Source organism: Anser cygnoides, chromosome 4 (genome assembly GCF_040182565.1).
Source record: "Anser cygnoides isolate HZ-2024a breed goose chromosome 4, Taihu_goose_T2T_genome, whole genome shotgun sequence".
Classification (NCBI taxonomy): Eukaryota; Metazoa; Chordata; class Aves; order Anseriformes; family Anatidae; genus Anser; species Anser cygnoides.
Genome location: NC_089876.1, coordinates 827,531 through 844,827, shown reverse-complemented (window position 1 = coordinate 844,827; position 17,297 = coordinate 827,531). Strand labels below are relative to the sequence as shown.

Here is a 17,297-nt window from a genome sequence, read left to right as displayed (position 1 = left end):
GGCAGGATTTGCAGCCTACGAAGCTGGGCTCTTGCAGGACGCAGAGAGCTGCAAGCGTGCTGTGGCAACCCAAACGGCAGGGTCTGACCTGCCCATGGCTGCTACAGAAAGGTGGCAAAACGAGAAGGGGGAACAGAAGAAGGTAATTCTGAATAAATACTGACAGAGGATGCTTAAAGAAACATGCATTTGTATGTTTTCATGTGAGCTATCCCAAAGATTGAATTCCTCTTTTGTGGAGAATTTTTTGAAATCCAGAATGGGGTAAATTCCTTTCTCAGACACAAAATCTTTATAACATTTCTACATCAGGAGAAGATATGGGTGAAAAAAACATTCAGGGATGGCTAAAAAGTTCAGAGAAGCAGGGACAGGAACCCACACTTCCAATCCGTAAGTTGAATTGATGTTTGTGGGATTTACAGGCTCCCACTTTCCCTCGAGGTGCAGTGGGAAGATCAAAGCCGTGAAACTCCAAGGGATCCCAGAGCTCTGAAGCTTTGGGGATGAGGTTCCCCAAACTTCTAGTGCTGTGGCGAGGACTGAACAATCCTGGCTACTGCTGGCCATCCCAAGGCTGCAGGGGCTGGCTCCATCAGATGGCACCCGGTTTTCCCTGGGGTTCGTGGGCCGCCAGCTCCCCTCAGGTCTGCACACCAGAACTAAACATCACGAGGACTCCCCTGCTCAGGGGCATCCTTGCTCCTTTGGGAGACGATTTCTCGATCTGGGTTGGGGTGATTCAATCCCACAGTCCATCCTCTACTGCCAAAGGGAACCCCAGCAGCGAGGAGGCGAGCGGAGCGAACAAAGGAGAGCAAACTGAAAGCTGCTTTTCTCCCGGCAGTGCTCCCTCTGAGAGCCAACACCAGCCAGGCTGGGTGCAGGTGGCTTTTAGCAGCTCAGAATTTGCCATCTGACCGTTTTGATTTAAATTCCACTTTCCATCGCCTGCGTTTAAAGTTCAGTGCATGGGCTTTTACAGCAGCAGTAATGAACCTGGAGTTCAAACAGCACATGGCGAGATCAAAAATTGCCAGAGCGGAATGTGTCCCACAAATACAAAGCATGGCTTTTCATTCATTATTTTTTCCTTTACAGAGAGGTTTTACAAGCTGTTTATTTTCTGATACAGTGTTGGCAGACATGTGGTCGGAGGAGAATCAATATCAGCACAGTGGGATGTATTTTCTTAAACGGTTTATAGGGGGGTCTTTGCTTTTTCAAAGGGGGATAATTGAATGTAGTACACACTGTACTTTTGATTTGTTTAACATGAAGCGTGAAATGGGTACAGCTATGATTCTGTCAATCAGTTTAACTATCCGGCAATTCATTTTGAAGCGAGGCCTCTTTGCAGGGATCGTCTGGCTCAAGAGATTGGGAATTTGCTCAGCATCTTCCCCGCTGGCATGCCAGTTCCAACCCAGGCCAAGCTGGGACCAGCAAAGAAAAATCTGGGAGGGGGGTCCCAGGTGAGCCGTGCAGATGCAGATGGTCTCACCGCAACGAGGTGTCTTTGCAAGCACTGGGGCCGAGTGGTTGAAGGGGTCTGAGCTTTAGGAAGGTGTCACAGAACAAGACCAGGTCTCCAAAGCAGGGATTGTCCCTGCTGTCCACACAGACCCAACGACACGCCTGATATCTCCAGGTGATCTGAGCTGGAAGTTTAAGCGAATAGTCTCCCCCCCCAACGCATTCCTTGCGAGCCAGTCCAGTTTGCCCCAGCATTATTCCACGTATCCACCCCACCTCCATCCCTCTGTTTTCTTCCCTCCCTGCAACTCCCAGTCCACATTTGCCACCACGGCACTGCACTAGCTTACCCAAGAAATACCAGAAGCAATACTCAATTACAGATGTAGGAACGAGGAGGCCAAAATGACATCCATTTTTGACTCCCCAGCTGAGCAACCAGCTCTCGTTAGACCACAAGCATATTCATCCTGAATCCCAAACCAAAGCTTTTCTTCCCATCTCTGCATCAACGACACATTCCAACCTGCTCCCCTACAAAGCTACACGACCACAAGAGGCAGATGCTCCCTTCTACTCCAACAACAACTTGCTGGCCACCGACTTTCATCAGGAGGCAGGAGACCTGCCGTCCTCCAGCTGAGGGCACTGCAGTCTTTTCTCCCTGCGTGAGGCCTGGGACTCGTTCCCCCCTGGTATCCCTGCAGCCCCGGTGCAGATCAGGCTGGTGGGGGGCACTGGACAGCTGCTGGCCCCATCCCAGCTGTGTGCTGGTTGCTGAGGGTCTCAAATCTTCCCTGGGCTGCGTAGGGAGCCTCCAGTTGGGGTCTCCTTCATGGGGACAGGCCCTCCATGGCTGCAAGCTAAAGCAAGAGGCAGCACCACCACCACCTTTAAGCAGGCTTTTGCTTCAAAGCGTGATTTAAAGGCAATATTCCCACCTGTCCACCACCCTGTGTCTCAAACATCACAAAGCTGAGGCTGAGCCTTGTGTAGCCCCAGTGTGTTGCAGCTCTGCAGGTCTTAGGTCAGGCAGATCAGCGCAGAGACACTAGCAGAAGGGAAAAACGTCTGTCCAGAGACACTCACCTTTTTTGCAATGTAACACATTTGCTCAGCAGGGAGATAGTCAAAGGGGAAGATGAATCTCCAGTTGAAGTTGCCTTCTCCTCCCATGGACCTGTAGTGCACATCTGTCTTCTGCTTGTTCTCCTCATGGCCAACCAGCCAGCTGCAAAACGCAAACACACTGCATGAGGAACTGGAAGCACAGCGAGGGCTTTGGAGCAGCTCACTCAGTGTTTCTGAGGCCACAAGCGATTGATAAAATGTCTCTCAACCTCATGAATGTTTTCGGCTGCTCTCTATAGGGATAACCTGGAGCCCATAGGAGACTTGAGAGAGAATACAACAGTTCCTGCAGTGCTGGGAGGTGAACTAGGGCTGGTGGCAACAGCCTGAGAAGCTCTCCTCTGTTCCTCTCCCTCGCCTAAGCTTCGTGGATGTATTAAAGACTCAGCACAGCTCTCAGCTCTGGCTCAAAGTTGTCACTTGCCCATCCATAAGCCCATGTCAGCTTCTAATTTGCCTTGTCGAGAGCTGCTTTCCCCTTTGCAGCCACCCCAACAAACTGACCTCGCGGCCTCTAAAACCCGTTCTCTCGATGGAGGCAACACACTGAAGTCCAAGGATCAATTTTTTTCCCTCTGTTCTCTATCAGTTCCTTGAAAATGACTGAAAGTCGTAAATGGCCAGGGAGTTCATACCCATGAAAATCCCGGAGTGGCCTCACCCTGCTGTGGCCAGGGGGTCCCCAGCTGCTCCTGCTGGGGTCCTTGCAGCCCGGTTCCCCTCCTGTGCTAAAAGAGCTTGCTGTGGTCCACCCACAACCAGTCCAGGGGCAAACTGAAAACTTTCCACAGCAACTACTTTTTTTTTTTCCAGCTGCAGGTTTTGCAAGTGTCAGGTTTTCATTCTGCTCTCTTTCCCCGTCCAAAATTTTTTGGTCTTCAGCAATCAATGAAACTAAACAAAACAATAAAACGCAGCCATTTGTGTACTTGGAGCCCTTCTGGAGGGGAGCCAAAAGATTCAGCAGGCATTTCTAATGAAACCAATTATCTCGTTTGATTGTTTTCCACTTAAATTGAAAATAAGTTTTTTGCCCAGCTATACAAGTGATTCCTCTTCTCCAGCGCCTGCGAGGAGCACATGCTCTGCCCCAAATGTGTTGCGGGAGACTGGAAGGTCTGCTCAAGTTCATCCTACAGATCACATGCGCATGTGCTACGCGGACAGCGAGGGCTCGGTGGCACTGGGAATTGTGTGATGAGGTTACGCTATTACTTAAATTGTGGCCGGATTATTTGATTTGATCTGATTGGATGCAAATGGCCAGCCTGTGTGTTTATCCACGCCGCTCCAGGCTTGGCGGGGCCCCTCGGAGGATGCAGTGTGAGCGCCCTCTCCTTGCAGGCGAGCAAAAGGACGAAGGAGCGCTCTGGTTCAGATCCCTCTTTGGCACTGTTTGGTCTCTCCCCACTGCCAGAAATGAAAAGCATCCAAATCTCAATGTCCCAGAGCTAAAAACATCATGCTGGAATGGCCACGGTGAACAACCAAAGGCCCATCTTGCCCAGTGTCCTGCCTCTGACTGGGGCCAAGCACAGATATCCATGGATGAGTATGGGAACGGGGCAAGCACATCATGACATCTTCCCAAAAGATGACACCTTCCCAAAACATGACACCTTCCCAACACGACACCTTCCCAAAACGTGACACCTTCCCAAAACGACACCTTCCCAAAACGTGACACCTTCCCAAAACATGACACCTTCCCAAAACATGACACCTTCCCAACACATGACACCTTCCCAACACGACACCTTCCCAACACCTCTCCAGCCTGCAGTGACTTGCAGGTCAGAGACCTCCTGAGCACGTAGGTAATGTTTTTGTGCTTAACAAGACCAGATGGATTTTCAGTCTGTTAATTCATCCAGTAATTTTTGAATCCACGCACCTTAAGGTATCTGCAATATCCAAAGGCAATGTTGGGTTCCTAGATTTAAGAGGTGACTTTCTTCTCGAAGCACACACATCCCACTGAGCTCAGTGCACACATAAGATCTGGGAGGACCAAGGGCATCCTTTTATTTAGGAACCCCGAAAGGCATGAAGATGAGGTTTAAAGGCACTGGATAATATCACATAAATCATAGTAGTGGTGGTTGGCTGGAAGGGGACTCTGGAAACTTCTGGTCCAACCTGCTCAGAGCAGTCCTGGTTTTGTCTCACAATATCTTGAAAACCTCACAGGACGATGAGTGAAAGCCTCCCACCCCCCACAAAACCTGGCTGATCCATCCTCTCAGTGAAGTAAAACTTCATTGGAAATTTGACCATGAAAATAACACAAAAATATCCCCCACCTGTGACAGGGACTGACAGAGCTCTTAACCCCAAACCATCTTCAGCTCTGAATGAATGTGGTTTCCCTACACTCCTCTGTCTGCCTACAGCACAAGGCTTTGGGTAGAGGACTCTCTCTGCACTCAGCCTTGCACAACCAGACCTAAACTTGGTTGAGATCTTTTCATGTTATTCTAAGACCATCAATAAATAACATTTTAAATTGATTAAAATAAAAGGGTGGTGACTTCTGTCTTACTCGTGATAGAAAATTGACTATTTGATTTACCTCCCTAACTGGCAGGCAACAGTTTACATGTTATGTAAAAGACAATGCCCAAGACACTGAGATTCCAGTCCTGGTATTGCCTAGTGGGTGATTTCTCTGTAAAATGGGGATCACGCTGCCGATAGCCTCCTCAGAGGAGTGCTGTGAGATCTCCTGGAGGACAGCCCCAGGTAACAGCCTCTTACCATCGAGTTCACCCAAACCCAGGCTCCCCACCAAAGCTGCACCATGCCGTGGTGGCGAACGCTGCTCTGCCCACAGAGTGCCAGGACCAGTCCCTGTCTGTGGGGCAGACGCTTACGCTTGGAAGGACCATTGCCTCCTCTGCTTGCAGGGTCATTTATGCCTTATCCAGAAATGGGAATGATGCAGCCATTTGCAGGGGGAAGATGAAGGAGTCAAGCAAGATTTTTAATTCATTTACAGCACTGCGAGACTTGCTTGGTCACTGGGGGTGATAAAAGCCCAGCGAGGGATCTCCCCAGGCGCTGGATGCTCTCTCTTTCCCGTAACCCCCTGCAAGCACTGCTATTTCAGAGCCCCGAGGTGCACAGAGCGGCTTAGCTGGAGCTGATAACAATGCACTTGATGTGAATACCAGGTAAGCAGTGCGCATTCTGGATTTACAGGAGGAAAATTGGGATTGTAAAAAAGGGATTTACAGTCTGTTTCAAAATCCTACCTCTTCCTGTCCATAAATCCAAAGAACGCACAAAATAAGTAAGTCCCTTGGCTGGGATTGCACCATTTTACACAAGATAAAACATAAATGGAGTCAGGCAGAGAAGGGAATGTGCCAGAGGAGTTACTGCTGGTTGCCACATTTTTGTGTGTTTCAAGGAAAGAAGGGAATTCCAAAAAAAGCAGCTATCCAAACAAGCCAACCTATGTATATGGAACAAGCCCGCAGCCGTCCCAGGAGAGGAGCCGGGAAAGAACCGCGCGGTGGAAATGCGGAGTACGTCCCCCTCCCAAATGGCTAGGCTGCTTCCCCAGATCTCATCTCTCTAAATGTAAACACTGTAACGCAAGCATCTGACTGTCAGAGATGCAAAGAAAACCTTGACAAGGTGAAGCGATTACAAGCCCGGCGGAGAGGTGTCTGCCAAGGAGCTGGCTCCATGGCTGGAGAGGTGTGAATGGCCCCTTCAGCCCATGGGGCTTGGTGCTACCGCAGCAGTGTTGATGCACATTAACTCCTTCACTGCTGCTCTTGTGCCTTCAGACTGCGGTACCAGGAGGGCACAGAAGTGGGGTGGCTTACCCTTTGACGTAGATGTCACTCATCTTCTCCCCAGTGATGCTGAGGTCATCGAGGATGACGTCCTTGGTGTTCCAGATGATGCAGCGCAAGTAGAACCTGAAGGGCACCGGACACAGGAGAGACATGAGAGAGGGGAAAGCTTGGTCGGGAGCCCACCCAACAGCCCGGTCATGCTATTCAGCTATTTAGCTGGAGGAGCTCAGGTACGAGCCATTTTTTCCCCTGAAGATAAGCCTGCTCGGACTTCCCTCTGCTGAGCAGGTGAATCCCTCCCCACCCGGCATCTCCAAGCCCTCTCCTCTTCCCCCCAAAGAGAAGGCGCAGGAACCAGCGCTGCACCGAGTCGGAAAGGAAAAAGAAGTCACCTCTTGGCTTTGCGTGGCATGATGTTGAAAGGGGGACCGGGCTGACCCAAAGATTTTGGAAACAGATCCACCCACATCTGTAGCTTTCCCTGCAAGGAAAGAAAGACACGAGAAGCCTGGTGAGCCTGCTGCCTGGGTCACCTTCACCTCCTCAGTAGGACCCAGCACAGAAATTATCAAGTGCTCCACAGTTCCTTTGTTGAAAACCAAGGTTTCTTTACTGGAGGAGTGTCACTGAGTGTTTTAGTGAGAGTGGGGTATATATTAATGGCCTGTGATACATAAGAGGTCAGTGTGAATTAGCTGAAGGTGCGCTCTAGGTTTGTTCTCCAAGGCTGAGTATCTTTACAAAGGGCCAGACTGAGGGCTGGGCCCATGGGAGGTGTCGGAGAAGCAAGCAGCTCACTTATTTTCCATAGTGTCACACCAGTTGCCACCAGCTGAACAGCTGGTTTATGGGTTTCTGACCATGGCAGTGGAGGATGGGATGAGGAGAGCAGTACCTAATTCCACTCTCACATAATCCTACCAGGGAGAGAGCAGCGGAAATGCAGCTGAAATCTCAGGGGGTCGTTTTTTAGGTGGTCCCTTTTACTGTAAAACACCAATGGATGCCAATAAAATATTTTCTTGTACAGTCTCAAGGGTCTAAAGAAAAAAAAAAAAAGACATCCTTTGACAATCAGCCCGTCACAGAGGGCTTTGTGGTTTGCTTGTTTTTTGGCAAGAAAATCTTCCATTTCAGCAGAAAACTTTAAAAATCCACCCTTTAAGCTCGCTGCAAACAGCCCGATAGAGCCAGCCTGTTCCATGGGTTTGCAGCGGGTCAGGGCCATGCTTTTGGGAGCTGTGCCGAATGCAACACCTACTGAGTCAGCCAGGTTAATCCCCTCCAACCCAGCATCACCACCACGGACACTCCCGATTAGCAGCACCAGAGCAGGGCAGACCCCGATTGCTCTGCCCATATGCAAGCCCAAGACATGGAGGAAACACCCTTCCTAGTCTCCAGGGCTGGTCCAACACAACCATGACACTGTAAGAACAGCACAAACCCACTGGTCGGCAGATAGCAGCCACCTCCTGCCTCTAATCACGAACTTCAGGGGGTGAATTTGCATGAAAAGGTGTTAGAGCCGTTGGCAGTGCATTTACTTCTGCCAGCAACTCCACTGGACTGGTTAAAAACAAACCACAGGAAGGTAATGGTGCTGCAGTGGGGAAGCTCAGTGGCTGTGTACATTTACACCAGCTGCAGAGCAGTCCCACGAAACTGCCTCTGCTGTGCAACTGGAACACGTAAGAGAGATGAGGACAAATCACTGTGTTCTCCGGGAAGCAGCACTTTTTGGTCCAAAGGCATAAAGCCACATACGTGTTAATCAAAGAAAAGGGGTTAGGTGAAATACAGATACCTGGGTTTTGATTGGTTTTGGATAGAAGCCCGTTTAGCTTTTGTTTGGCTTAAAAATATCCAGTCTGCAATAGTACTAAAACTTTATGCCTCCAAGGACTTGTTCCTGCTGCAGAAATCGTGCTGCATTGCCAAAGGAGCCTGCAGGAGCATTATCATTATAGAGAAATTCTACATCAACACTTTCAGATCAGAAATGGCTTTCCAAAAAAAAAAAAAAAAAGAAAAAAAAAAAAAAAAAAAAGGCTTTTGTGAGCAAACGCTGATGAAAGTGAACACCTATTCCAGGAGGCTGGAGCCAATCTCCCCAAGCACCCAGAATAAGCCAGCACTGGAGCTGAGCTCCAGCCTGTGTTTGACAACAAGTGCTCTGCTCTGCCCCGTACGCTGGAAGCCCACCTCCTGGGGCAGATATACCCCACACGGCACTGCAGCAAGCCAGCCACGGCTGCACACCTCTCCGAGAGCCAGCAGAACCTCTCTGGGAGCAGCAGGACCTCTCCGAGAAATGTCTCCTCCTGCCGCGAGCCACCACCTTCCAAAGGGTGTGCCCAGGCCATGGCAAACATCTCACCTGGGTAGTGCTGGGTAGAAGGGAGATGATGCTCCTGGCCTCGTCCTGAGCACGCAGCACCACTCACCTGCTCGATCTCTGGCTGGAGGGGGCTGTAGAGAGGCCTGGTCTCCACGTGCTCCGGCACCAGCCCTTGCTTCCGCAGCGCGTACAGGGCGAGTCGCTCCTCCACCGGCCCCAGGTGGGGGTTGACAGGTTTGCCGTCCTCTGCAACAGATCAGAGCAAGAACAGCGTCACGCCACATCACGGGCAGGGTGCTGATCGCCCCGGGGGGGGCTCTGCGAGGGCTGCTGCTCCAGGGGGGAGCACCGGGAGCCCACCGACCTTGCAGCAGCCAGGAGCGAGCATGAGGAGCTCAGCCTCCGTTTGCAAATCGACCATCACAGACACACCAGGGCGCAGGGCAACGTGGTCCCAGTGGGACACGTGGGCAAACCCTTGCTCCGTGGGACAGGGACGTGCAGGGGGGTCTCACTCAATCCCACCCCAGCCACAGCAAGCACCAGGAGAGTGAAACATTGCAAGTTGAAGCACATGGAAAGGGGAAATTAGGGTTTGACTCAGCTTGCAGTGCTTCCAAGGGCTCAGGACCCCCAGAATTACAGCAGCTGGGGCTAGCAGCCATGCAGCCCATGCTGCTGCTCCATCATTCCCATCCCCAGCAGAGGTTTGTCCAACGGGCACTGCAACGGGCTGCCCAGGGACGTGGTGGGGTCCCATCCTGGAGGTATTTCAGAGACGTGTGGACACGGTGCTTAGGGAGATGGTTTAGTGGTGGACTTGGTAGTGCTAAGGCATGGTTGATCTCATGTGTCTTTGCCAACCTAAACCAAACACTTGGTGATCCTACAACTTAACACCAGCCAGGAGCTTTGGCCGGGCAAAGAGAAGCGCAATGGGAGAGCTCCCTGCGGGGTCCTGCTCCTTCTCTGCTGGGTTCAGGGAGGACGACAGAAATGAGAGGAAGCTGAGGCCCACGCAGGCACCGCCAGCACAGCTCCATTGCCCGTCCTGGTCCCTGAAACCACCTCCACATCCTCATCCCACTCCACACCAGCCCCTAACCCCTCCGCAAATGCACTGCTGGACAAAGCCAATTAGCAATGGACGTTTTTGCCCTCTCTGCCCCTCGTTCGGGACCCTCATCCCACCAAACGTGGAGGGCCTCGGCCACGGCTGCTGCTCCCTGCCCGTCCCCGCGGCCGAGCCGGGGCTGTGCAGGACTCGCCCCGGCACACGGCTGCCTCGCAGCCACGTCGTTTCAAGGCCGTGCACCTTCGAGGACCTTTGAAATGAAATGCGCTCCATAAATATTATTACAGCTCTGCAACTTTCAGGTGATATATCCCAGCTCCTTTCTTGGCAATGTCTTGAAGTGGTTAACTTCAGACATATGGGCCATTTCCCAAGCAGTGGAAACCTGGCGTGTGTGCGTGCGTGTGTGTGTGTGCGCGCACAGGAAAAAGAAAAAGCCCCTCTCAGAAAACAACAAATGTGGGGGTTATGGAATAATGGTCCGGGTGCAGTGCTTGTAAAACCCATGCTCTCGTGTTTAATAGCTTCACTTTATACCGCCAGGTTCAGATCTGACATTGCTCTGCGCACACAGCTGGTTTCCAGATCTCCTTGAGGTCAAGCATCAGACTTTGTTCTGTTTTTTGAACTGATTGCCATTAAAGCAGAGGAAGGTGAAAGGCAGAGGCTGGGAGAGGGGGGAAACCCCCCCGCTCGGTTTAACACCTCTCCAGCCCTCGCTGAAAACCTTTCGCATAACAAGAGGCTGCGAAGGAGCTGTGGCTTCCCCGCTCCTCCTCCCAAGGAGAGTATCACAAATTTGTGCCTCGACTCCCCAGAGCACAGGCAGGCATCAGCCCTGGGCTGCTCCTGTCCCTGCAGTGGCCTTCGTTAGCCAAACTGCTGCTCCTGGGCCCCGTGTGCTGGGGTTTCACCTCCTCCCTGAGCCCAAACCCCCCTTCAATGCTTTAAAGCAGAGTTTCCTCTAAAAAGCCAGCTCCTGCCCCCAAGGATGCCATCAGGGGGGCAGGGAACTTCAGGTGTGAGTGGTGTTTGGGAGGAAGGTTGTACAAATGAAAAAATGCCTCCCTACCTCCCGGTGATAGTTCCTCCTTGCTGGCACAGGCTGATCCGACCTTTCCAGCTACAGCACACCTCGCTCTGGCCGTGCTGGCACTGTGCGTATGATATTGTCTCCCTCTAGTGCCCCCAGCCCCGAAACGCAGAGACGTGAGCTCCGAGGCCCAGCAGCAGCTGGAAGCCAGGCTGCAGCCTCCCCGGCTGTGCTGGGCTTTGCTGCTCCCAACCTGCATGTCTTTGGTTTGCTGCAAGCAGCAAGGGAAGGGTGAGGCTGTGCTTAAAGTGCCTGGATTGCAGGTTTGGGTTCAACCCTCGGGGTTCGGAGCAGATCCAACTGCAACCTGCAGCCTGTGGGGCAGAGCCGACCTTGGGAAGGTGCACAGCCAGGTGGGCAGCAAGGCGAGGACGGCGACGTGCCCGTCACCCACTCCTGGCCTCCACTCACACAGAAAGGAGCTGGGCAAGAAAGCCCCCGTGACGTGTTCATGGCCTCCAGCTCCAACCCTTGCTCTGGATAACGGGAAGCTACCCGCAGCCCCGAAGCAGACCCTTACCCAGTTCGGAGAGGATGTACTCCTGCTCCCGGAAGATGACCCGGTCGGACTTGTAGGTGGGAGCCTTGTAGTTGTGCTGCAGGGAGAAGAGGTGAAGCAGCTGGGAAGGACGGAGTTGGTCTCGCCACTGGTTGGGTCCAGAACTGAAACGGGAGGGAAAACAGCAGCTCAACACGGGATAAAACAACGCCCAGCCACAATAAGGGGCTACAGCAGTGTTACACCAAAAAGGGCTGTGCTGAGGGAGGTGCAGCCAGCTCCGACCCTGTGCTCACCTTGACCCACCGGTGAAGGGGGCTGCGTGTCCCACACCCTGCTCAGCCCCAGCTCAAAGGGCTGGGGTGCCCCGATAGCCCCCAGACCCACCGCATCACCCTGCAGCTGGTCCCAGGCATGGGCAGTGCCCTCATTGTGGTGTGCCCAAGAGGTGTCAGGGATGTAGCAAATCTCTCCAAGGAGATTTATGTTATTTGAAGCTGCTGGAGAAGAGCCAGGACTTGGGGGAAGTGTATAAACTGGGGAGCTTCTCCAGCAAGAATCTGTCCCTCATGACAAATCTCTGCAGTGAAACATGGCAGCAGCCAGGTCCCCTGGGACTGCAGACCCGTGGTCATGGCTGGGCTGAGGCATTGCCCTGGTCTCCATGGCCACCTCGGCACTGCAAAGCCCTGGCAGCTACACAGACCCACTGCCCAAGCCTACAGGGATACCTACACGCAGTAGGTTTGGGGAAGCCCACAGCGAGCCCCATATTTTGACAGGAAGCGGTTCTCCAGGTCTATGACGGTCTCCCCGATTTTCTCATCCTTCGACAGGAGGTCGTAGTCATAGAGCGTGATCTTCAGGTCCTTCTCCAGGGGCAGGGTGCAGCTCAGCTCGAACATCCTGTGCAACCAAGAGATGCCCATGAGGTGGAGATCAGGCTGCTAAGTGTTCCATGGCACATCTTTGTTGTGCTGGGACAGTACTACAGGTCAGGTTGATGGCTGGACTTGATCTTGAAGGTGTTTTCCAACCTAGATGACTCTACGGTTCTGTTGGTGCTGTGCTGTGCTGGCTTAGCTCACAGACACGCCACCAAGTAAGCACGCTCTGGGTTTCCCGTTGCCTGGCTGAATTACCCTTGAGCAAACTTTGGCCCTGTTTAGTTTCTCCACCTGCTAATTGGAAGTGACAGCAGTCACTGGAGTACCCAGGGTAAAAAAAGCAGGCATTGAGAGACAGGAATCCTCATTGCCATGGGGTGAGAAAGGGGAAGAAATGACAGCTTTGGAAAACCAACTGCCCTTTGAGCCCGAAGAGCAGAAATCCAAAATAAGAGGCCAAGCTTGTGGTCAGCATGAGACTGACCCCCCCAAAGCCTCCTCATCCTCCCCTGCCAGTCCCAAGCACCAGGGTTTTGTGCTGTCCCCTCTGCCATCCTCACACTGCAGTCTACATAGTGACAGAACATTAAACAAGAGCAAACCTTCCTCTACCTCTTCAAACAAAGGGTAGTAAGAGACAAAGCACCAAGACCCTCCCAAAACACAACACCCTGATCCAGACAAAGCCTGTGCTCGTGGACGTTAGAGATGTTGAAGGTGGGATGTAGGGTGAGCGGGACCATCTGGGTCTGACCCAGTGCCACCAGGAAACCCTCCACCTGCTGCTGAAACACCGTCAAATCGAGGGCAAAACACGATGCCCATTTCCACCAGCAGCACCCACCCCGCAGCAGCTTTTAAGGAGGGGAAGTGAGTGATTATGCCACCAATTAAGAGTGCAGGAGGAACTGGGGTCAGCAGAAAGTAATTAGCTAAAGCTGGCGGGCGGCCAGCAGCCCAGGGAAAAGCTCGTGAAACGGGAGGTTTAATAGCCCGCCAGCAGCCAGGACCTCGGTTTTACGTCTTGCTTTAAAGACGGGGTGGGAGGTGCAGCGCGCTGTCTAGACGGCCGCTGGCCGGGAGCCAGGTTTGGCAGAGGGGGCCTGCCCCGGGAGCGGAGCTCCCCGCAGACCAGGGCTCCCTCGTGCTCCACGGGGAGCGCCCCCTTTGCCCCACAGGAAAGGCAGAGTTTTGGCAGAAGAGGAGGAGAAAGCTCATCTAATCCACGCAGTCCTCCGAGACCTCACCAGTATCACCCTTGCCGTCCTTACCCCTTCTGGCCCAACCTTGCAGATGGTGTATCTCCTTCTGCATCTTGTTTTTTTGGGAAGCTGTCCCAGCACTGCGAGCCTGAGCTGGCGAGAGGCCCCAAGAAAACCAGCAGGACCTCACATGCTTTAGGGCTTGACCCCTGTTTGTCCTGGAGCACAACACCCTACATCTAGCCCCAGCTCGCCTAGGAGATCCAACCCTGATCACCATGTGGAGGCTGAGCACCAGGCTTTCCTCTGCCTCCCTCTGCTTTGCCTCGTCCCTGTGGTGCTTTCCAGCCCCGAGGAATACCCTTTTCTGAAGACAACCTTATCTTTTGCCTTTTATCCCAACTTTGTGGCCCTACGGTTAGGCAAACAACTCAACCAGCCAACATCAATTTTATAAATAACTCTTTTTCAAGGTATATGATTGGAGGTGTCCCGTGCCACAGTACAGTCATACAGACCTCCATGCGTCATCTCTTGTCTTCAGACATTTAACTGAAGTGCCTAAATGAGGAACAGCATTGCCCCAAACTCTCTCTGCTATCGGTGGGAAGAGGCAGGAGCCTCCACAGGGGGATCTCAGGTCTAAACAACCCCCTTGATGTCTCCTCACACTCCACTGGTGACGGAGCAGACCCAGTCCATGCTTCATAGTTCAGAAGTCCCAGGGAGAAGATGAATGTGAACCATGGGGGTTAGGGCAGTGACCAAGCCAAGGTCAGACCCGCTTCAGCAAGGCTGGATGTGAGCGAAGAATGCACCAAGGGAACAGGAAACTCTGGCTAACCCAATTCTGTTCCCTCAAAATGGCATAAAAATCCCAGGGAATCCAGAGTGAACCAAAACTTACTTTCCGAAGACAGGCTCCAGTGTACAGGGGAGGTAATTTTCTTGGTCATTTATGGATTTCTTTCCCACTGAAATCTTCACGTAGGGATCACACTAAAGATGGGCATAAAAATAAATGCAAAAGTCATTGCACAGCAATAGTAGGATAGGATAGGATAGGATAGGATAGGATAGGATAGGATAGGATAGGATAGGATAGGATAGGATAGGATAGGATAGGATAGGATAGGGATGGGATGGGATGGGATGGGATGGGATGGGATGGGATGGGATGGGATGGGATGGGGTGGGATGCGATGGGATGCGATGGGATGCGATGGGATGCGATGGGATGGGATGGGATGGGATGGGATGGGATGGGATGGGATGGGATGGGATGGGATGGGATGGGATGGGATGGGATGGGATAGAACAGAACAGACCAGTTCAGTTTGGTTCAGTTTGATTGGACAGGACCTACAGAGATCACGAGCCCAACACCTGAGCACCTCAGGGCTAACCAGGAGCCGAGGCGCGTTCCTGAGGGCATCATCCCGGCGCCTGGGCGCTGCGGGCACGGGGCATCCACCACCCCGCCAGAAGGCCGCTGCGGGTGTTTGCCCACCCTCAGGGAGAAGAAATGTTCCCTCACGTCCCGCGAGGAAACGTTCCCTCTGCGCTTCCCTCCCCTCGGCCTCCTGCCCCCCGACCAGGCGAGGCAGCGCCCGCAGCCGCCCCTCGCAGGCCGTGCCCTCCAGCCGGGTGCAGCCACGTCGCCCTTGGGTGCCCCCCAGGAGCTCAGCACCCCCTCCACACTGCGGGCCCACAGCCACGCACAGCACCGGGGCGAGGGAGCCGAATGCGCCGTGACACAAGGTGACGCACCCCAACACACGGCCGTGTTGGCTTGCGCTCCTCTTACTAATGGAAAAGGAGTAACTCCGTCACCCCTCTCCTGGCAAGCGGGATCTTCCACTACCCCCGATTAACACCCGATTTTGAGGACAGGACAGTCTGACCGTAGGTTGTCACCATTGGCAAGGGCCATTTGCACTGCAATTCCATTTCAGGGACGACCAAAGGGCCGGTTAGCAGCGTGGGACAAGCGTCCAGATCCCTCTGAGGCCCATGAGGTGGAAAAGGAATGAAATAGCATGAAAGGAACTATTTTGGGCTTGTTTGATGGACTGGGCTTGCTCTGGATTCCTCAGGATGTTCCCGTTCACCCATCTGAGTCACCTTCTCTGAACCTCAGGGTTCCCCTGAGGTCACCATTTTTTTAACTTTGGGGTCTACTCAAAAATAGACTTACGAATGCAGGAGACCAAAATGTCAAAGGAAAAACATTTTGTTTCATTAAAAACATGGCTCGAAATGTTTTTTTTTTCCCAATATGATGCAATAACTTTAAAAAATAAAATAGAATGGAAGCATACTTTAACATAAAGCCTCATTGTGCATCTCAAAATTATATCAGATATTTTTATTTTTTTTAATTTTTTTAGCTTCTCGCTCATAACTAACATGATTCAGGGAAAACGACATAAATCTGAAAAGTGGTTAAATTGACCTGAGTCATCATTTCCTCCAGGGGAAAAAAAATCACCTAGAACTTTTCACGTAGGTTGAATCCAGCACCTAGAGGGACCCAGCATCTTACCCAGATAACATCAAAAACAAACAAAAAATAAACTGGGAAAAACATTGGTGATTTATGCTGTCTGGAAAAAACACCCAGTGCACGCTCCTTTTCAGTTTTCTCTGACTTGGAGATTAATTAAGAGAAGGCCGTGCCTGGGGGAGGTCAGCAGCACAAGCAGCGGGCTGGGCTCTCCTTTGGTCTGCCCTCGACTGTGAGGAGCTTCAGGAGACACCACGGCACAGGGAGAAAGGCTGCGGGCCAAGCTAGGATTGGCTTCGGTTTTCAGTGTAAAAAAAAGCATTTTTTCTGCTCCTTGTTTTTCATTCTCAGGAGTCTCTTATGGGAGATTTCTAAGAAATTGAAAAGCCTCATTTCAAGGCCATTTTCAAAAACTGGGCAGATTAAAAAGTAATTTGGAGTTGTTCGTGTCAAAATATTTCCTACCTTTTTCTTTAAAAAAAAAAAAAAATCCCTATTTTCCAGCAGAGCAAAGAGAGTTAAGAAGGATTTTTCCCTAAGGGTTCTTTTTTTTTTTCAAACTGAAACAAGATGAACATTTTCTTTTTGAACCGACACAATTTTCTTTTTGCACTGAATTTTTCTTTCAGACTGGCAAAGCACTGCAGAAAGCAGTCATGTGAGAGACCTAATTTTGTTTCCTTTGGCACTGAGGTACGAGGGGAAAAAAAAAAAAGGAAAAAGAAAAAAAAAATCATTTAGCTATTTCCACTAGCCCTACCGAAAACTCCCTCAGGATGGAGGACGAAGAGTTGGCTCCTGGGACTCCCGGATGTAGCAGCGGAGGCAGGAAGAAGGGGAATGTTTTCCCCTTGTTGCTGTCAACGTCGTTCCTAAATTTTAGGACGAGCCACCCCGTGCCCACCCCACAAGCCATCAGCCTACCTTCCCGTTGGAGTCCTTGGGCTGGAGGCCGAAGGCCCGGACGATGTAGACCCGGACGAGGCACTCCTGGGGCCCTCTGGCCGGCAGCTGGTGGAACTGCCGAGGCGGCGCCGGGACCCGCGGGTCGTCGGGCAGGGGGTAAATTCGGAACGACCCCTGCAAGGAGAGAGGGGCTCAGCCACGCTGGGACGGGCCTCGTGCTCGCGGCGACTCCTCCGGGTGGCTGCGGGCTGGGGACAGGGCCCAGGCCCGGACCCCCTCTGAGCTACCACGACAGAGCGGGGCTCTTCATGGAGCAGGGCGACAGAAGCAGGGAGGAAAGCTGCCTGCAACGCTCGTCCCGTGCTTGAGCAG

General features: G+C 52.2%; 1 protein-coding gene across 11 annotated transcripts in view; it reads right to left on the bottom strand.

Annotated features, from left to right (window-relative positions):
• DYSF (dysferlin) overlaps positions 1-17,297 on the bottom strand; it is a 95,259-nt gene that overhangs the window by 19,397 nt on the left and 58,565 nt on the right. For all 11 annotated transcript variants that reach the window (XM_066997028.1, XM_066997030.1, XM_066997029.1 and 8 more), the window contains 8 exons: positions 16,944-17,099; positions 14,421-14,512; positions 12,160-12,330; positions 11,446-11,588; positions 8,864-9,003; positions 6,809-6,897; positions 6,444-6,539; positions 2,566-2,707 (listed from right to left, as the gene is read on the bottom strand). In XM_066997028.1, coding sequence (XP_066853129.1) covers positions 2,566-2,707; positions 6,444-6,539; positions 6,809-6,897; positions 8,864-9,003; positions 11,446-11,588; positions 12,160-12,330; positions 14,421-14,512; positions 16,944-17,099 — 1,029 coding nt within the window. The remainder of the gene's footprint in view (positions 1-2,565; positions 2,708-6,443; positions 6,540-6,808; positions 6,898-8,863; positions 9,004-11,445; positions 11,589-12,159; positions 12,331-14,420; positions 14,513-16,943; positions 17,100-17,297) is intronic.